Raw genomic sequence first — 20484 nt, forward strand, 5'->3', positions numbered from 1 at the left:
TATTAGATACACACAGTTTCATTAATATAACAACTAGTTTATACAGCCAAGAGAAGACACTGCAAGGTCTTTCTTAAAATGAGAAATATATAGACTGTTAATATTTGGAAATACTAGCATTTACAAGCAACAAATAAAGCATATATAATTTAATGGTTACTTCTTTTCCCTTTTTCCTTCCACTGCCTCCATCCACTTACTTCTCCTACTCAAATTCTTAAATTATGAGTCTGCATCTGTCTGCTAGTAGACTAGGCTACTTGTTCCTTCTCACTGTCTTTGCCCAGGATCGAGGTTTCCTGGGCTTCCCACCATTCTCCAAGTCTTTTCTTTTTCCTATGTCCCTGGAGACACCCTTGGCACAAATCCATCTAAAGTTCTTGCCCCACATCCAAAAGTAACGTTTCTTAAGTGTCTTCTATGTGCCAAGTATCCTCCTAGGCACTTCCATCTAAATTACTGTTTTTGTTTTTGTTTTTATTACTTGCTTGTAGTCAAATTTGACCTAATATTTTGATACCTTTTTTGCTTATTCGGCTTCTTGTTAAGGGGATCACCAAATAAAGGTAGATGTTATTGATTAATCTTAACTAATTGGGGGGCTTTTAATATCACTTCTGGTGGGGTGCCTGGTGGCTCAGTCGTTAAGCATCTGCCTTCGGCTCAGGTCATGATCCCGGGGTTCTGGGATCGAGCCCCGCATTGGGCTCCCTGCTCCGCGGGAAGCCTGCTTCTCCCTCTCCCACCCCACCTGCTTGTGTTCCCTCTCTTGCTGTCTCTCTCTCTGTCAAAAAATAAATAAAATCTATTAAAAAAATACCACTTCTGGTAAATCTTTTATATTCTGTATCCTGGGCATAAGAATCCTGACCTTTTCCCCCCACATTGGGAAATATGTGCATTTCTAACTAAAGTGTTTGAAATAGTTGAGAGGTATATTATACAGTTTAAAATACATAGTTTAAGAGTCAGTGAAGAATAGCACCATTTTAATAATAATAAGATTCATTTCTTTCTCAAACCTCCATCAGCCTACATTTATTTGTAAAATGTTTCTGGTTTAGGGGAACTTAACTTTTCTATTTGAAACAAACTTTATTTTTTTTAAAGATTTTTATTTATTTGAGAGAAAGAGCACAAGCAGAAAAGTTTGAATTTTGCAAGAATCTCCAAAAGACAGACTTTATAGTACTTCAGTTAAGGCTGATATCTTGATTTAGAGCTTCTTTCCAACCAAATTTCAAAATGTTGTTCAGTTGGAATTATACCAATGACTGGGTTCACTGCTCAAGTACAGAAAGCTCAAGTACACTGTGGGAAAGCTAGCATGGATTTCTGAGTTTTTGATAGAAAAGTTGGTCATAGCCATTAAAGCACTTGTCCGTCAGATTGTATGTATTAGAGGAAGAGGGAGAAGCAGACTCCCTGCTGAGCAGGGAGCCCGACATGGGACTTGATCCCAGGACCCTGAGATCATGACCTGAGCCAGACAGACGCTTAACCGACTGAGCCACCCAGGCACCCTGAAACAAACTTTAAACATTGAGTTTAAGTTCAATTTTTTTTAACTGATAAAATTTTTTATTTCACTTTTGAATTTTTACACTTTTCCTGATTATTCCATGTAAAGTGGAAACTAGAACTGTTTAAAAGACATACACAAATCTAGTACATCAATAACTGGGGATTTTCTTTTTTGCTATGCTGTTTTCACAACCACAGGTGTGCTGGCTAGGCAATATAACCATCATAGAAATAAAAGTGAGGTAGAATACTGGTGAATTTAAACTTGCTTTAATTTTGAGTCCAAATTCCAATTTAAATCTTTTTTAAAAAATGGATTAAAATATTTATTCTAAACTCTGTATCTCTGACATAGAAGTGGCACTTACTGGATTTCTAACAATTAAGCCAAAAAAATTACCTTATTATTTATTTTGCCTATAAAAATATTAACTGCAGGATTAGACACACAATTAACTAGGACTCTGCGTTAAACAGAAACCCAACTCATACTAACACACAGTGGAATTTATGTAAGTATTGTGGGGATAGGGAGTTGTCTTAACAATGGAGGTCAGGAATGTTATTAGACTTCAAGAATATCAGGAGCATCAGAATGTTTTCTTCTGTCTCTTGTTTATCTTCCTCTCTGTATATTTCCTTCACTTTTTATTCTTTCTAGATAAACTTCATTTACTTTTTGACCAATATGTCAAAACTTGGTCCGTTACTTCTCCTGAGCTTTATATAATTCAAGCAAATATAATTTAATAGTGCCTGCCCTTTTTTCCTCAATTTTATTTTCAAAATTTCCAGGAAAGAACTTTGGTCACTTGGTGAGGGAAGAAGTATCACGCTGTATAACATGACTGATGAAACTATGAGGATGAATTAAAAGTAGATTGGGGCAGTAAAAAAGGTAGAAGGGGGCAGTTTCCAGAAGGAGAGTAGGGTGGTAGAGACACCATATAGGCAAAAATAGGTGTGTGTTTTTGAAATGATATTATATTCAGGTTCTTTCTGACAAGGAAAAGTTTGAATTTTGCAAGAATCTCCAAAAGACAGACTTTATAGTACTTCAGTTAAGGCTGATATCTTGATTTAGAGCTTCTTTCCAACCAAATTTCAAAATGTTGTTCAGTTGGAATTATACCAATGACTGGGTTCACTGCTCAAGTACAGAAAGCTCAAGTACACTGTGGGAAAGCTAGCATGGATTTCTGAGTTTTTGATAGAAAAGTTGGTCATAGCCATTAAAGCACTTGTCCGTCAGATTGTATGTATTAGAGATGTAGTTTACTCTCTTTGGGAGCATAAGTATGACTGGAATTCATGGTGTTAAGTTAAAACAAATGGCAATTTGCCAGAGGGATTAGAGGGAAGAACAGAAATATAACTAGTTCTATTAGTAAGTACTCTTAGTTGTCTTAGAAAATCCATCCTACTTTTATATAGGAGACATGCCAAGTCTTGATATACACCACATTGTTATAGCCTGAATTAAAAGCCTGGATTTGTGCTGGTCTTTTGCATTCACTATAAAAACTGTCAAAAAAAAAAAAAAAAAGTCTAACACTGATGTCAGGAAGACCAACAGTTGAATGTGGGATTTGTATGAGGTTAAATAAATTTAAGCTGGAACCCTCTAAAAGAAGATTTGGAACAGTTGTGGAAGCTATGGAGGGACTGCTAGAAGGAAACCTGTGGAAAATTTTTATTGTCAGAGAAAGTTTAGATTAGAATATCAAGCATTCTTTAGTTGGCCTTATTAATTTTTAATGATTTATCTGGGAAAGACCCAAGTTTTTAAAATGTTGCAATTTTTTTCTTGGAAGAAAAATGTTAGACTGAAAGGCTAATAGAATTATTTGCCAGATACCCTGTTCCTGGTAATTCATTAAATAACTTGTACATACAATTCAGTGAATCCTGATAACTCAAAGTTGTAAATATTTACAATGTAGTAGAACTCTTTTAAAATCTGTTCCCAGGTTTGATTGACCTGTGAGTGTGTGGGATTGGACTTTCCTGGGAGAAGAACTGTAGGAAAGTTTTGGAGAAATATTATATTTTGCTATTTATTTTTATTTGTTTTCCAGAAAGATTTCTTCCATACTCTTTTTTCCTTATAGTTTCTAAAATATGATATTCACGCATATTAAACATGTGTAATGTATATGTATGTTATAAAAATTAGATAATAAGCACTCATGAACCTACCATCTAACCAAGAACCAAAATACTATCAGTAATTTATCTGTAGTGTTTCCATACTAAATTTGATGCTAGTATAAATTTATCTTTGTATCTTTGACTCCCCTTTGGCTTTTTTTTTTCTTTTCTTTTTTTTTTTGAGTCCAGTCTTTTTAGGGAGCTGAGATTTACCTTCCTTGCATCCTCTTTAACCCATTTACATTCTATTTCAGGCTTGTTTGAGGATTTAGAACAAGAGACATTTGTATCTTACTATTTAAAAATTTTTTTTAAATTTATTTTTAAGTAACCTCTACACCCATTGTGGAGCTCAAACTTACAACTTTGAGATCAAGAGTCTCATGTTCTACCGGCTGAGCCAGCCAGGCGCCCCTGTATCTTACTATTTTTGATAAAACTCCAGTGTCTTTTAGGATGCTTGACTCTTGGGTGCTTACAATGATTTGCTTTGAAAGCTGCTGAGTGAAGATGGAAATAAATGGAAGTGAGACATCAGAAGTAAGGAAACCATTGTCTTAAAAACCTGTGATTGATAAAGATATGCTTGCTTATAAACAACTATCTGGTATTTTTTTTTTTAAAGATTTTATTTATTTATTTGACAGAGAGAGACACAGCAAGAGAGGGAACACAAGCAGGGGGAGTGGGAGAGGGAGAAGCAGGCTCCCCGCTGAGCAGGGAGCCCGATGCGGGGCTCGATCCCAGGACCCTGGGACCATGACCTGAGCTGAAGGCAGACGCTTAATGACTGAGCCACCCAGGCGCCCCCAACAACTATTTGGTATTAAAAGAGATTGGAGGAGGGGTGCCTGAGTGGCTCAGATGGTTGAGGATCTGAGTCTTGATCTCAGCTCAGGTCTTGATCTCACAGACATGAGTTCGAGCCCCATGTTGGGGTCCACGCTGGGCATGGAGCCTACTTTAACCATCTGAGCCACCCAGGCGCCCCTGGGCATGGAGCCTACTTAAAAAAAAAAGAGAGAGAAATTAGAGCAACTATTCACTAGAATAATTAGAAATTCAGTTATAGTTTTCAAAAAATAAATTGAAGTAAAATTTTATTATTTTATTGTATTTTTATTTTTTTATTTTTCTTCAATTCTGAGCTCACATCAAGTGTAGAAACCTTCATAGTTGTAAAGGTCAGTACTAAAACCTTTTCATCATTGCTCAGAACTCATAGTCTCATACACATACACATCTCCTTCCCCCCATCTCAATATCAAGTCCTCGGTTATACACAGTCACATGATCACCTTTACACACACACACACACACACACACACACACCCACACCCACACCCTCTCTCTCTCTCTCCAGACATAAGCCCTTATTGGTCTAAGTTACTTTTGCTTCTCAGAACTAGAGAGATCATGTATCAGGAAGGTCTTTTGATGCTCAGATTTGGCTGTTTTCATCATTGATCAAATTTTACTCTATTAAAGGTAGAAAGCACCTTTTGTGTGATTTTAAGGGATGTTTGTATCTGGTGGTTTTCAAAGTATGATCCCCAGACAAGCAGCATCACCATCACCTAAGAACTTGTGTAAATTATCTACATGTCTCAGACCTTTAGGTGATTCTGATATAGCTAAAGTTTGAGAACCACTGCTATATAGGGCTGTCTTCATTTGATTGGCATAGTAGTTTGGAGTAATGCTGTGTGGGTCTGAACTTTATATTGCAAATGATAGAAATCCAACTAGATGTAGTTTAAAACTCCTTAAAAAGGGAATTTAGAGGCTCCCTTTACTGGGTTGGAAGATTATTGGAGTAGCTCACAGATTGGAAGAATAGAATAATTGGAAGAATCAGGACTATGGAGCTTGGAATTGTCTATCTCTGGATGACCTTGTTCTGTTTTTAGATTGGGCTCCTATGTGTCCTTGACAAGTGGGAAAGATCATCACAGGCAGCTCCAAATTCATATCCTACGAGCTGAGCAACTCCAGAAGGAGCTGCTTTATATCATTTCACAAACCCACCCCTCAAATGTTATGTCAGTGACTGGCTTAGCCCACATCCTATGTCTGTCTGTAAGAGGAAGGATAATAGAAAAGTGTGCTACTCTGACAGCGTAGTTCATGGCTGGGTATTTGGGTTGCTTTCATATAAATTTCCTATCTTTGTAGCAGAGAAAGAAATTTGGAGGCTTATATAGTTAGAATGTAGAACAGGTGTAAATGTGGATAGTATTTGTTAGCTACTTTTTTGTATTAGAGAGTAATTAACCATTTCATTAAAAGCTTACGGTGACATACATAATATGGGAGTTGATGTTTTATTATTATTGTAGGTTTATGATTTTGTATAGAGTTAATTTTTTGTCACTATAAAAGTAAATATACCCTAGGACATCTGGAAAATACAAAGAAATAGAAAAAAATTACCTAATGTTCTGCTGTCCAGAAACAACTGCATTTTGGTGAATTTCTGCTGTGTATTTTCATGCATAGTTATATCATATTATGATGTTAATTTTTTTCTTTATTTTGATCCATATTTATTTATGACTTTCTGTCAGAGTAGTGGAAACTTAATCTAATTCAATACAGATTCCACCAGGGTTGTATGATGTTAATTTATTTTGAGACTTAATTTTTAAAAGCAATGTTAGGTCACAGCAAAATTGAGAGGATGGTGCAGAGATTTCCTATATACCCCCTGCCCCCACACATGGATAGACTCAACATCCCCCACCAGAGTGGTACATTTGTTATAATTGCTTGAATCTACATTGACACATTATAATTACCCAAAGTCCATACATAGTTTACATTATCCATTCACTCTTAGTGTTGTATAATCTGTGGATTTGGACAAATGTATGTCCAAAAATAAATGATGTATTTATCATTATGATATCTTACAGAGTATTTTCACTGCCCTAAAAATCTTCTGTGCTCCATCTCTTCATCCTCCCACCTCCCAACCACAGATCTTTTTACTGTCTTCGTAGTTCCAGAATGCCTTTCGTTGGAATCATACAGTACATAGCCTTTTCAGATTGGCTTTTTTTTACTTAGAAATATGCATTTAAGATTCTTCCATGTCTTTTCGTGGCTTGATAGCTCATTTCCTTTTAGCATTGAATAATATTCCATTGTCTGGATGTACCAGTTTGTTTATCCATTTACCTACTGAAGGACATTTTGGCTGCTTCCAAATTTGGGCCATTATGAAGAAACCTAGAAATATCCATGTGCAGGTTTTTGTGTGGAGATAAGTTTTCAACTTTTTTGGGTGAATACAAAGGAGAACAGTTGCCAGATTATATGGTAAGAGTGTGTCTGATTTTTTAAGAAACTGCCAAACCATCTTCCAAGATGGCTTTACCATTTTGCATTCTCACCAGCAATGAATGTGAGTTTCTTAATTTTTAAATTTTGTGTTTTCATTTAAATTCGCAAGTTAAAGGATATACTCATTTTAAGTTCCTTGACATATTTATAGCACCATCATTAGATATTTTTAATTGTGAATTTGTTAAATTTAATTATTCATTTGAAGGACAAAAAATGGGTCTTTGATAACTGAGTGAACTTTTTAAACTATTTTTAGTTCTTTTGTGACTTTTTGCATTCTTTTTTTTTTTTAAAGATTTTATTTATTCATTTGAGAGAGAAAGTGAGCGAGAGAGAGAGCATAAGCAGAGGGAGAGGCAGAGGGAGAGAGAGAGAAGCAGACTCCCCACTGAGCTGGGAGTCCGACGTGGGGCTCGATCCCAGGATCTTGGGATCATGACCTGAGCTGAAGGCAGATGCTTAACCGACTAAGCCACCCAGGCACCCCAACTTTCTGCATTCTTAATCGACTTTACTATTAATATCTTAGTGTTTTTCTTATTGATTTGTATGAGCTCCTCAAATGAGCTCCATTTTCTTTAGTTTCCTAATTTGTAGTTTATAGGGTTTTTTTGTTTTGTTTTGTTTTGTTTTGATAGAGCAGGGTGAGGGAGAGAGAATCTCAAGCAGGCTCCATGCTCAGCACAGAGCCTGACATGGGGCTCAATCTCAGGACCCAGAGATCATGATCTGAGCCGAAATCAAGAGTCAGACACTTAACCAACTGAGCCACCCAGGCGTCTTGTTTATGGGGTCTTTAAAAAACACATATAAGCCTAGATTATTTTGTGTATTTAAATTTCATCTGGCTTTTGATAGGTTATTTGTTTTATCTTTTTTAAAGTTGAGAGAGTCTTTTCTCCTTTTAGAGATCTAGTAACTTTTCTTTTTGTTACTTTTTGTTGGTTATAGCTCTTTAATCCATCTAGAATTTATTTTGGAGCATGATGTAAGGTAAAGGTATATTTATTCTTCATGTGATTAATGCCTTGATGTTCTATGTAAGTCTATCATTGTTAAAATGCAGTTTTCAAACTTTAGTGATTTCTGTAGGCTAATGGTTCTTGATTCATGAGGGATTTAAGGACATTGAAAGATGACAAAAAAACTTGAGTTACAACATAATATTTTAGCTATGAAAAAATAACCTCTTGCCTGACAAATCTAAACTTTCTTATCAGAGTTTAACATTTAGACAGCATTTCTGATTAGCCTTTTGTTAGTATGGCAAAAGCATTTGTATTTTCTGGAAATAACATTTAATCATGAAGAAAATTATGGCAGAAATCTGTATAAACAGTGAGAAGATTCTAGACTTTTCAGACAGCCCAGGATTTTGAAAAAGCCTTGTGCTTTGGCTGGAGCCCAGGAGAGGAAGTGTCTGCATCTGCTGCATTCTAGAAGCCTTCCCAAAGAGTTACTGTAAAGCAGCCAAGAGAGCAGTGTATTTCACTACTGTGTGGTTCTGGAAGTATCTGGAAGCTTGTGGCAAACTTGAGGGAGACGAATGTCAGTTTCTGTGGTGATCTGTTTTTTATTGAGATTCAAGAAGGGGAAAGGGTTTTTGTTTTTGTTTTGTTTTTGTTTTGGCAGAGTAGGGAGCTTTCCAATGTGGACTTGAACCTGTTGGTTTAAGTGAAGTCACTTGGAAAGAGTCAGAAATGCCTGCTCAAAGACGGATAGGGAGACAAGAAGATGAACTATTGGGAGCCTGTTACTGGGCAAGAAGTACTGTAATAGTAACTTACTCTTCTGTAAGGTAATAAGGAGGACTTAAAAATCGATATATATGATGGTGAAGGAGCAAGAAAAGAGTGTTATCAGGACATTTGGGAAAGAAGAGTAAAATCTTTCTGATGGTTAGTTGATATTTGCACCTGCCGTGAAGAATTTCTTCTAGAAAAGTCAGTGCTACCAGGGACAAAGAAAAAACCTCAACACTAGGTCATTTGAGAGAAATTACTAGCCTAAATCAACAGGGCTGTTTATTCTTTTTGGATTCTGTACAACTTTTTAAAAATAACAGCTTTATTGAGATATAATTCATGTACCATACAGTTCACCCATTTAATGGTCATGATTCAGTGGTTTTCAGTACTGTTACTGTGTTCTTCAACCATCAGTCACCACAGTCAATTTTAGAACGTTTTCATCACCCCAAAAATCTGTAACTTTTTTTTTTTTTTTGAGTAGGTTCCATGCCCAGCGTGGAGCCCAACCAACTGAGCCACCCAGATTCCCTGAAATGTACAACTTTTGTAATTGAACTTATTTTATTTTTATTTTTTTATTTTTTATTTTTTTAAAGATTTTATTTATTTATTTGACAGAGAGAGACACAGCGAGAGAGGGAACACAAGCAGGGGGAGTGGGAGAGGGAGAAGCAGGCTACCTGCTGAGCAGGGAGCCCGATGCGGGGCTCGATCCCAGGACCCTGGGATCATGACCTGAGCCGAAGGCAGACCCTTAACGACTGAGCCACCCAGGTGCCCCTGTAATTGAACTTATTTTAAAATTGAAAGCCATGTAGGGAAAACATGGAACAAGTTAGGAATTTAAAGGATAAATCGGTGGCTCTGAAAACTATTTTTTCCCTTTAAAACATATTCTAACATTTCAGAATGAATTTTGGTAATGTTTAAATTAAGTTACTTTATTTTTTTATATATATATTTTTTAAGATTTTATTTATTATTTATTTGACAGAGAGAGACACAGTGAGAGAAGGAACATAAACAGGGGGAGTGGGAGAGGGAGAAGCAGGCTTCCTGCCGAGCAGGGAGCCCGATGTGGGGCTTGATCCCAGGACCCTGGGATCATGACCTGAGCCGAAGGCAGACGCTTAACTGACTGAGCCACCCAGGCACCCCTAAATTAAGTTACTTTAATGAAGTAGTGTATTTTTATGGGAAATTCATAGTTTAGATGTAGATAACAGAAAACTTATTTTTCAGGCTATATGGAAGAGTTACTATCTAATCACTCTAATTATAGTAGTAACTAAGGAGAAAACAAACTTGGGTTGAATTTTTAAGCATAAATTATCAGGTGATAAACCTTTATATTTTTCTTTAACATGAAATATAAAGTTAGTATTTATATGAAAAATAAGATAGTAGGTCTTATTAATTAAATTATTAAATGAATTTATAAGAATTAACAACAGTCTGTGGGCAATCTTCGTGTCTGACTTACGTTTTGGTTATAGGAAAAATCAGTTAGGAACTTTTCCTACCCTACTTTTTGTTGTTGTTATAATGGCCATATTTCTCTTGTAGGTGTGTGAACCTGAAAAATTAAGTCTTCCAAGATGATCTGGTATATTTTAATTGTAGGGATTCTGCTTCCCCAGTCTTTGGCCCATCCAGGCTTTTTTACTTCAATTGGTAAGTCTTACTATTTTTTGGTTTGTATTGATCCTGCATTTAAAATTTTCCATTTTTTTAGTGTTTTTTTTTTTTTTTTTAAGATTTTATTTATTTATTTGACAGAGAGAGAGATACAGTGAGAGAAAGAACACAAGCAGGGGAGTGGGAGAGGGAGAAGCAGGCTTCCCGCCGAGCAGGGAGCCCGATGCGGGGCTCGATCCCAGGACCCTGGGACCATGACCTGAGCTGAAGGCAGACGCTTAATGACTGAGCCACCCAGGCGCCCCTAGTGTTTTTTTTTTTTTTAAGATTTTATTTATTTGACAGAGAGAATTGAATAAGTAAGGGGAGTGGCAAGGGAGAGGGAGATGAGCAAAGGAGAGGGAGAAGCAGGCTCCCTCTTCAGCAGGGAGCCCGATGCGGCTCGATCCCAGGGCCCTGGGATCATGACCTGAGCTGAAAGCACACGCTTAACAGACTGAGCCACCTAGGCACCCCATTTTTTAGTGTTTTTAAATCAGTAAAAACAAACACAGTATATTCCCAGAGACTGAAGCATTGATTTGGTTCCTTCCCCTCTACAAGTGTCTCTCTTTAAAATTTAATTAAAAAATTCTTTTCTGATTACAAAAGCAGCACATTTTCAGGTTAGAACTTAAGAAAATTTAGAAAAGCATACCAAGAAGAGTCTTTGTTAATGAGTCTACTCAGCAAATAATTTAATAGTCTTTTTTTAATGCACAGATATAAATAATACATTGCACATTATTTCATAACCTGCTTTCTCCATTTAGGAATCTACTATGGGGCGCCTGGGTGGCTCAGTTGGTTAAGCGACTGCCTTCGGCTCAGGTCATGATCCTGGAGTCCCGGGATCGAGTCCCACATCGGGCTCCCTGCTCGGCAGGGAGTCTGCTTCTCCCTCTGACCCTCCTCCCTCTCATGCTCTCTGTCTCTCATTCTCTCTCTCACAAATAAATAAAATCTTTAAAAAAAAAAAAAAAAGAATCTACTATGAACACAGGTTATTTTTTTCTACAGCATAATTTAAAAAATCTTTGAAAGTATTACTAAAATAGCATCTGGTTAAAGAAGAAACAAACAAAAATACATAGAATGTAAGACTTCCACATGTCCTCTTTCCCCCAGAAATACTTTTCATGTTTGATGTGTATCCTTTTATATTTTCCTATATGCACACTTCATCTGCCTTAAATGAGATGTTTTCCTTCATGCTGTTAACCAGTTTTACCCTTGTGTGATAGTAGTGCTAACTAAAACACAAGTATTATATTTATGACATACAATTTTAGATATAAAATGATGAGTCTTCTTATCCCATTATAAATAACTGAACATGGATGATTTGAATTTCATTTGTGAAATATATCTTTTGTTAGTGTGGTTTTAGTTTATTGAATACAAAATTAATTCTAGTTAGTCTCAAGAACAAAAAAAGATGAGAGCAGAGGTAGGGAAGAAGAAAAAGTAGTGTTGTTTTGTAATTTTAGATCAGTTTGCCAGTATGGTCCAATTTACAAAATGAAGTAGCTTGAAAATTAGAACTGGAACACAGTTGTCTTTGTTTATCTAGTTAAAAAAGAAAAAAGAAGAAAGATGTTTTCTCCAGCATATCTGTGTCTAATACCAGTTAAATCTTCTCAAAGAATGAAGCATTCTTCGTCATTTTTAAATTATTCTAAAATACTTGTGTTGACCAATGTAGATATTTGATAACCTTCCTTTCTCCTTCTAGGTCAGATGACTGATTTGATCCATACTGAGAAAGATCTGGTGACTTCTCTGAAAGACTATATTAAGGCAGAAGAGGATAAATTAGAACAAATAAAAAAGTAAGCAAAGTGTTCTACTTACTATGATTCTGACTCCACCTGGATGTTTTCCTTCTAGAGCTAAAACATTCTTTGAGTGGAAATGGAAGCCACCTGTCTTAAAAGCTGGCTGAAATGGGTAAAATAGGAGCACAGAAAACAAGAGTTAGGCCTGGGCCAAGAGTTTAGGTAAAGGAACATGGACTGAGATAAAGATATAAATGGGTATGGGTGTTGACTGACAATTTCTAAAAATGGTTGTTAATATCTTCTGTCTTCCTCTTACCTCCCTAATCAAGTCATCTTCTAGAGCAGTTTTCCAGTTCTATTTATCCTTCACTCCTATGGTTCCATTCTAGAGATTACAGTGATAAGTATTGCTAATTATTAATTGATATAGTTTTTCCTTACCTGCTAATTTTTAACTGACTCAGGCTCAGAGTTAATCCTGATGTGAGAATTCCTGCCTTTTGTTTAGTGAGTAGCTGAATATTCAGGGTTTTTTTGTTTGTTTTAAAATATAGTTTTTAGGTACTGAATGTAAAATTTTGGTATAAGTTTGATTTAAATGAACATGTAACTGAATTTCGATTGGGCTCATTTGTACTTTATAATAATCAATTATTTGGCTCTAAGGACCTGTGGGGAGATGAATTTTTAGACCCTTAGTAGAGGTATGCAATCACACCTTTTCTAAGATAGGTTCCATTTACTGTAACCATTTGAGAAAAACAAAACTAAAAGAAAAGGACTTGTTATATTTTTAATTTACCAAGCTAGATTTTAACCGTAACAGTCTTGCTTTTTAAAAAAACCTATAGTTTTTTTTTTTTTTAAAGATTTTATTTATTTGACAGAGAGAGACACAGCAAGAGAGGGAACGCAAGCAGGGGGAGTGGGAGAGGGAGAAGCAGGCTTCCCGCGGAGCAGGGAGCCCGACGTGGGGCTCAATCCCAGGACCCTGGGATCATGACCTGAGCCGAAGGCAGACCCTTAACGACTGAGCCACCCAGGCGCCCCTAAAAAAACCTATAATTTTTAATAAAAAAGAGTGTTTGAATATAGTTTTTACTCAAAAACCTCTAGTCTTTTTTCTTTTTCCGAGTGCTTTATTAAATTGTATTCTTCCTTAAGTGTATGTGTGCTCCATTTATGTCTTACGTGTATAGATGGGCAGAGAAGTTAGATCGACTAACCAGCACAGCGACAAAAGATCCAGAAGGCTTTGTTGGGCACCCTGTAAATGCATTCAAATTAATGAAACGTCTGAACACTGAATGGAGTGAGTTGGAGAATCTGGTCCTTAAGGATATGTCAGATGGTAAGTCAGATGGTAAGACTAAGGAGCCAAAAAAAGTAAGACAATACTGCTGCCACGTGTGGAAGTGCCAATACTAATAAATTCATTTCCCAGAACATCAAGTGTTCAGTGTTGTAATAACTAAATTGTTGCAGGGGTGTGTTTGGTTTGACTGGAGTTAGTCTAGATCCTGAATTCCTCGATGTAAAAAAAACTGGAAACAAAAATAACTTTAGTGTAAAAAAAAAAAAGTAATTTCTATTGTTGGTGACTAGCATTGGTACTTTTTGCTTGAAATTTATAAAAGTGAATCAGTTATTTGGCATATAGCTTCATTTCTGAGAGTAATCCTTTCCATTTTAGGATTACCTTCAGATTTCAAAAATTTATGGATAAATCTCTATCTTCTCATCAATTGTTAATGTATTGGGAGTGGTACTATAAGGAAAAGTGTTAGCTGTGTTCTACGTAGTATTTTGAATCTTAGACTTCTTTTAGACCGTAAATTTAAAAACTAAGACTGCAAACAGTAACAACGAAGGTCTTTCTAATTGAAACAAAATTGTATTTGGAGAATTGAGGTGTTTTAGATATTTTAGTAACAGACACAGAAAACTAAGTCTGGAGTCTAAGAACTAGAGGGAATATGCTTAGATATAATATTTGTTCAGTGACTGAAGGTGGAATGAAAAAAAGCAAGAAAGAGGGAGAGAGTTGAGTTAGCTATGTAAATGAAAATACTCCAAGGGTGCTTATGAGTGTTTCTGAGCAGTAAACTATTATGCATAGGACAGGAAGCCTTGAGGAGAAAAATCAAGGCAAGCACTTGTGAAAACTTCATTGTGAGAGGGAAATACCAGTGATTATTTGCTCTCTTATATAGCACCATGAGAACATTTTTAAAGTCCTGTATGTGTGTGTGCACACACATATACACATTTATTTATTAACTTAATTTAAAAAAATTCTCAAGTAATGATCTTTATGACCTAAGTTCTTTTATAAGGTAAACCTTGAGACTTTGACGTTTTAATCTGTGGTAGTCATCCCATAGTGCTATAATACATGTATTTTTCCTCTTTTTTATTGGGTTGGATTTAAGCAACTTCTTGGTTTTTATTTTGGGTCATAAAAAAATCTGTAAAACTTGTAAAATTCCATGTGGAGATTGTGATTAAGAGTTGGTCTTAAAACTAAAGAATATGCTTGGTATGAACTTTAGCCCTCTCCTAGCTACTTGTTCATTTGTACATTTTCATTAACATAACAATGCCTGGCCTTTTGCTGAGCAAAATACAGTTGATTATAAGTAAATGAGAGGGGAGGGAAGTTTCATACCTAACTTTTATTTGCAAATGATGAACCTTATATGATTAAAATTTTAAATAACTTTTTGTTTTTGTTTTTTTGGTTCCTTAAGGAGTATTTAGCATCTGTTCTCCTTAGGGGTTATATAATTATCAGTAATTAGTTTGTTAGTTTGGTTTTTGCTATATTTTATATAAAACTTTTTAAAATTAAGATTAGATTTTATATAGAGCAAATCTTGATCACTATATTCAGTAATTTAACAGATCTAAATATATTTTAATAAATGAGCTCACTTGATAATCTTAAATATATAATTAATCTCTCTCTTTCCGCCTCAAAGGATTCCACCAAACTTTATATATTTACATATTTATATAATGTGTGACACATGGAAGAAGAAAATAGAACTTTCTTTAAGCGCATATATTTTATTTACCATCTGTTATCTGAAAGTATAATTGGTTGCCAGTGGGTGTCATTTTCAAATCCGTAAATCCATTCATTTTTCAAGCTTGGTGGAGGCTATATTGTGTAACTAGAAACTCAGTTATCATGTTGATCTTTACCTAATATGATATGATTTATGCAATGACTTCAGATTACTTAAGTGACATTAGGATTTGGGAAGTTTGAATAAATTAGAGGCATTTCAAGTCTTAGTGTATTTAGTTTTTTTCTTGTTGAGCATGCAGAACTTTCATGGTATGGTAGAAAATTATAATAAAATCAATTTTGAAAAATCCTTATAAACACTGTATATTGCAAATTGGAAATCTGTGAGGTTCTAGAGTCTTTCTTTTTCTTTCTTTTTTTTCTTTTCTTTTCTTTTTTTTAAATTTCAAGGCTTTATCTCTAACCTAACCATTCAGAGACAGTACTTCCCTAATGATGAAGATCAGGTTGGGGCAGCGAAAGCTCTATTGCGTCTCCAGGACACCTACAATTTGGATACAGACACCATCTCAAAGGGTAATCTCCCAGGTAAGATTTCTTGTAGTATATAAAACATTTATTACCTAGTTCTATTCAGTTCATTAGAACGTTAATCTAAAAGAAAACTTTTGTATTTTAGGACTTTTAACATTAGTTTATTTCATAGTCTTTGAGGACAAAACAACACTCTCTTTCCCTAGGACTTAATAGTTATGGATAAGTTTATAGCTTGTTACTGTGAAAGCTTAATATTATAGGGACTTAATTTTAGGCATTTTTTTTTTTTAAAGATTTTATTTATTTATTTGACAGAGAGATAGAGAGCACAAGTAGGCAGAGTGGCAGGCAGAGGGAGAGGGAGAAGCAGGCTCTCTGCTGAGCAGGGAGCCGGATGCGGGGCTTGATCCCAGGACCCCAGGATCATGACCTGAGCCGAAGGCAGCCACTTAACCAACTGAGCCACCCAGGCGCCTCAATTTTAGGCATTTTTAACCTGGAAAAAGAAACAATCAGTTTTCCTCATGTTTTTTTTTTTTTTTTTTAGAACATCCAATGTTTGTATGTAAAGTTATAAAGGAATTGATAATCAAAGTTTATATGTTCAATAATTTAAAAACCCAAGACATACTGGGTGTACACAGATTTTTAAAGTGTTCTGTAATATGGACCATCCTGCTTTATGACCTATTTTTGGCAAAACCTTTTATTTAGGTTACAGCAGGTTTCATGATAATTTGCTTTAAAAATCTTTTATTGAACAAAAAGTATATAACAAAATTTACCATCTTAATCACTTTTAAATGTGTGGTTTAGTGGCACCAAGTACATTCACACTGTCATGCACCCATCACCAGCATCCATCCCCATAACTCTTCTCATCTTGTAAAACTAAAACTATACCCATTAAACAGTAACTCCCCATCCCCTACTTTCCCCAGCCCCATCATTTTGCTTTGTGTCTGTAATTTTGACTATTCTAAGTATCTCATATAAGTGGAATCATACAGTATTTGTTTTTTTGTGATGAGTTTATTTCACTTAGCATAATGCTCTCAAGCGTCATCCACATTGTAGAAAATGTCAGAATTTCCTTACTTTTTAAGGCTGAATAGTAATGTGTTGTGTGTGTGTGTGTGTGTGTATGTATATATGTATGTGTATATATGTATGTATTGCTTATCCGTTCATCCATCAACATTTTGCTTATCCTTTCATCCATCAACAGGACACTTGAGTTGCTTCCATGTGTTAGCTAGTGTGAACGGTGCTGTTGTGAACATGGTTGTGCAAATATCTCTTCAAGACCCTGCCTCCCATTCTTTGGGTATATACACAGAAGTGTAATTGCTGAATCATATGTTAATTCTATTTTTAAGTTTTTGAGGAACTGCCATACTATTTTCCATAGTAGGTACACTATTTTACGTTCCCACCAACAGTGCACAAGGGTTCCAAATTCTCCACTTCCTCTCCATACTTGTTACTGTCTCTTTTTTTTAAAGATTTATTTATTTATTTGAGAGGGGGAGAGAGAGAGTGAGAGAGCACAAGAAGGGGGAGGGTCAGAGGGAGAAGCAGACTCTCTCCTGAGCAGGGAGCCTAATGCGGGACTCGATCCTGGGGCTCTGGGATTATGACCTGAGCTGAAGGCAGTCGCTTAACCAGTTGAGCTACCCAGGCGCCCTGTCTCCTTTTATGATAGTAGCCATCCTAATGGGTGTGGGGCGGTATCTCATTGTAGCTTTGCATTTCCCTAAGTATCTGTGATGTTGAGCATCTTTTCATGTGCTTAGCTGCTATCTGTATTTCTTTTTTGGAGAAATGTTTGTTGAAGTCTTTTGTCCACTTTTTAATTAGGTTTTTTTCGTTGTTGTTTTAGAATTTCTCTACATATGCTGGATATTAATCCCTTATGAGATACATGATTTGCAAATATTTTCTCCCATTCTGTGGGTTGCCTTTTTACTCTGTTGATAATGTCTTTTGATGCACGAAATTTTAAATTTTTCATGAGGTCCGATTTATTTTTTCTTTTTTGCCTGTGCATTTAGGGCCAAATACAGTAAATTGTTGCCTCATCCAATGTCGTGAAGCTTTTCTCCTGTTTTTTTCCTATGAGTTTTATTGTTTTAGGTCCCTTATCCATTTTGAGATAATTTTTACATATGGTGTTAGGATAAGGGTCCAACTTCATTTTTTTTTGCATGTGGATATCCAGTTTTTCCAGCACCATTTGTTGAAAAGACTGTCGTCTCCCCATTGATTGGTCTTCGCACCCTTGTCAAAAAGTATATGACCATATATATGTGAGGGTTTATTTCTGGGCCCTTTATTCTATTCCATTGATCTTTATGTCATATTAATACCACACTGTTCTGATGACTAGCTTTTTTTTTTTTTTATAGATTTTATTTATTTATTTATTAGAGAGAGCATGAGCAGGGGGGTGGGGCAGAGGGAGAGGCAGACTCTCTGCTGAGCAGAAAGGCAGAAGCAGGACTTGATACCAGGACCCCGAGAGCATGACCTGAGCCAAAGGCAGAGGAAGGCAGACACTTAATCGGCTGAGCCACCCAGGCGCCCCTGATGACTGTAGCTTTGTAGTAAGTTTTGAAATCTAGAAGTTTGAGTTCTCCAGTTTTGCTCTTTTTCAAGATTGTTTTGACTATTCTTTTTTTTTTTTAATTTTATTATGTTATGTTAGTCACCATACAATACATCATTGGTTTTTGATGTGGTGATCCACGGTCCATTGTTGTATAACACCCAGTGCTCCATGCAGTACGTGCCCTCCTTAATACCCATCACCGGGCTAACCAATCTCCCCTCCCCGCTCCCCTCTAAAACCCTGTTTGTTTCTCAGAGTCCATAGTCTCTCATGGTTCATCTCTCCCTCCAATTCCAGCCCCCCCATTTTTCCCTTCCTCCTTCTAATGTCCTCCATGTTATTCCTTATGTTCCACAAATAAGTGAAACCATATGATAATTGACTTTCTCTGCTTGACTTATTTCACTTAGCATAATCTCCTCCAGTCCCATCCATGTTGATGTAAAAGTTGGGTATTCATCCTTTCTGATGGCTGAGTAATACTCCATTGTATATATGGACCACATCTTCTTTATCCATTCATCTGTTGAAGGGCATCTCGGCTCTTTCCACAGTTTGGCTATTGCGGACATTGCTGCTATGAACATTGGGGTGCGTATGGCCCTTCTTTTCACTACATCTGTGTCTTTGGAGTAAATACCCAGTAGTGCAATTGCTGGGTCATAGGGTAGCTCTATTTTTAAATTTTTGAGGAACCTCCACACTTTCCACACTGTTTTCCAAAGTGGCTATACCAACTTGCATTCCCACCAACAGTGTAAGAGGGTTCCCCTTTCTCCACAACCTCTCCAACATTTGTTGTTTCTTTCCCTGTCCATTTTTGCCATTCTAACTGGTGTAAGGTGGTATCTCAGTGTGGTTTTGATTTGGATTTCTCTGATGGCTAATGATGATGAACATTTTTTCATGTGTCTGTTAGCCATTTATATGTCTTCTTCAGAGAAGTGTCTTTTCATGTCTTCTGCCCACTTTTTGACTTGATTATTTGTTTTTTGGGTGTTGAGTTTGAGAAGTTCTTTATAGATCTTGGATACCAGCCCTTTATCTGTAGTGTCATTTGCAAATATCTTCTCCCATTCTGTGGGTTGCCTCTTGGTTTTGTTGACTGTTTCCTTTGCTGTGCAGAAGCTTTTTATCTTGATGAAGTTCCAAAAGTTCATTTTTGCTTTTGTTTCCCTAGCTTTTGGAGATGTATCTTGAAAGAAGTTGCTGTGGGCGATGTCAAAGAGGTTACTGCCTATGTTCTCCTCTAGGATTTTGATGGGTTCCTGTCTCACATTGAGATCTTTCATCCACTTTGAGTTTATCTTTGTGAATGGTGTTAGAGAATGGTCGAGCTTCATTCTTCTGCATGTGGCTGTCCAGTTTTCCCAGCACCATTTATTGAAGAGACAGTCTTTTTTCCATTGCATGTTTTTTCCTGCTTTGTCAAAGATTATTTGGCCATAGAGTTGAGGGTCCATATCTGGGTTCTCTATTCTGTTCCATTGGTCTATATGTCTGTTTTTGTGCCAGTACCATGCTGTCTTGGTGATTACAGCTTTGTAATATAGCTTGAAATCGGGCAACGTGATGCCCCCAGCTTTGTTTTTCTTTTCCAACATTTCCTTGGCGATTCGGGGTCTTTTCTGATTCCATACAAATTTTAGGATTGTTTGTTCCAGCACTTTGAAAAATGTCATTGGAATTTTGATTGGGATGGCATTGAAGGTATAGATTGCTCTGGGTAGCATAGACATTTTAACAATGTTTATTCTTCCGATCCATGAGCACGGAATATTTTTCCATCTTTTTGTGTCTTCTTCAATTTCTTTCATGAGTGTTTTGTAGTTCCTAGAGTATAGATCCTTTACCTCTTTGGTTAGGTTTATTCCGAGGTATCTTATGGTTTTTGGTGCTATTGTAAATGGAATCGTTTCTCTAATTTCTCTTTCTACAGTTGCGTTGTTAGTGTATAAGAAAGCAACTGATTTCTGTGCATTGATTTTGTATCCTGCCACATTACTGAATTGCTGTATGAGTTCTAGTAATTTGGGGGTGGAGTCTTTTGGGTTTTCCACATAAAGTATC

The 20484-nt window shown here is 36.2% G+C and overlaps 1 protein-coding gene and 2 non-coding genes across 7 annotated transcripts in view; 1 reads left to right on the top strand and 2 right to left on the bottom strand.

The window, feature by feature from the left end:
* P4HA1 (prolyl 4-hydroxylase subunit alpha 1) overlaps nucleotides 1-20484 on the top strand; it is a 104534-nt gene that overhangs the window by 21986 nt on the left and 62064 nt on the right. For all 5 annotated transcript variants that reach the window (XM_078077599.1, XM_078077597.1, XM_036114135.2 and 2 more), the window contains exons 2-5: nucleotides 10341-10448; nucleotides 12187-12283; nucleotides 13432-13583; nucleotides 15717-15854. In XM_078077599.1, coding sequence (XP_077933725.1) covers nucleotides 10373-10448; nucleotides 12187-12283; nucleotides 13432-13583; nucleotides 15717-15854 — 463 coding nt within the window. In that variant the 5' untranslated portion in view covers nucleotides 10341-10372. The remainder of the gene's footprint in view (nucleotides 1-10340; nucleotides 10449-12186; nucleotides 12284-13431; nucleotides 13584-15716; nucleotides 15855-20484) is intronic.
* On the bottom strand, nucleotides 4820-4889 carry LOC118549646 (small nucleolar RNA U2-30). The gene has a single exon (XR_004924164.1). It is a non-coding gene; the product is annotated as a small nucleolar RNA U2-30 (small nucleolar RNA).
* Nucleotides 5073-5144, bottom strand: LOC118549647 (small nucleolar RNA U2-19). Its single transcript, XR_004924165.1, has one exon. It is a non-coding gene; the product is annotated as a small nucleolar RNA U2-19 (small nucleolar RNA).

The sequence above is a fragment of the Halichoerus grypus genome, chromosome 7 (assembly GCF_964656455.1).
Source record: "Halichoerus grypus chromosome 7, mHalGry1.hap1.1, whole genome shotgun sequence".
In the NCBI taxonomy this organism is placed as follows: Eukaryota; Metazoa; Chordata; class Mammalia; order Carnivora; family Phocidae; genus Halichoerus; species Halichoerus grypus.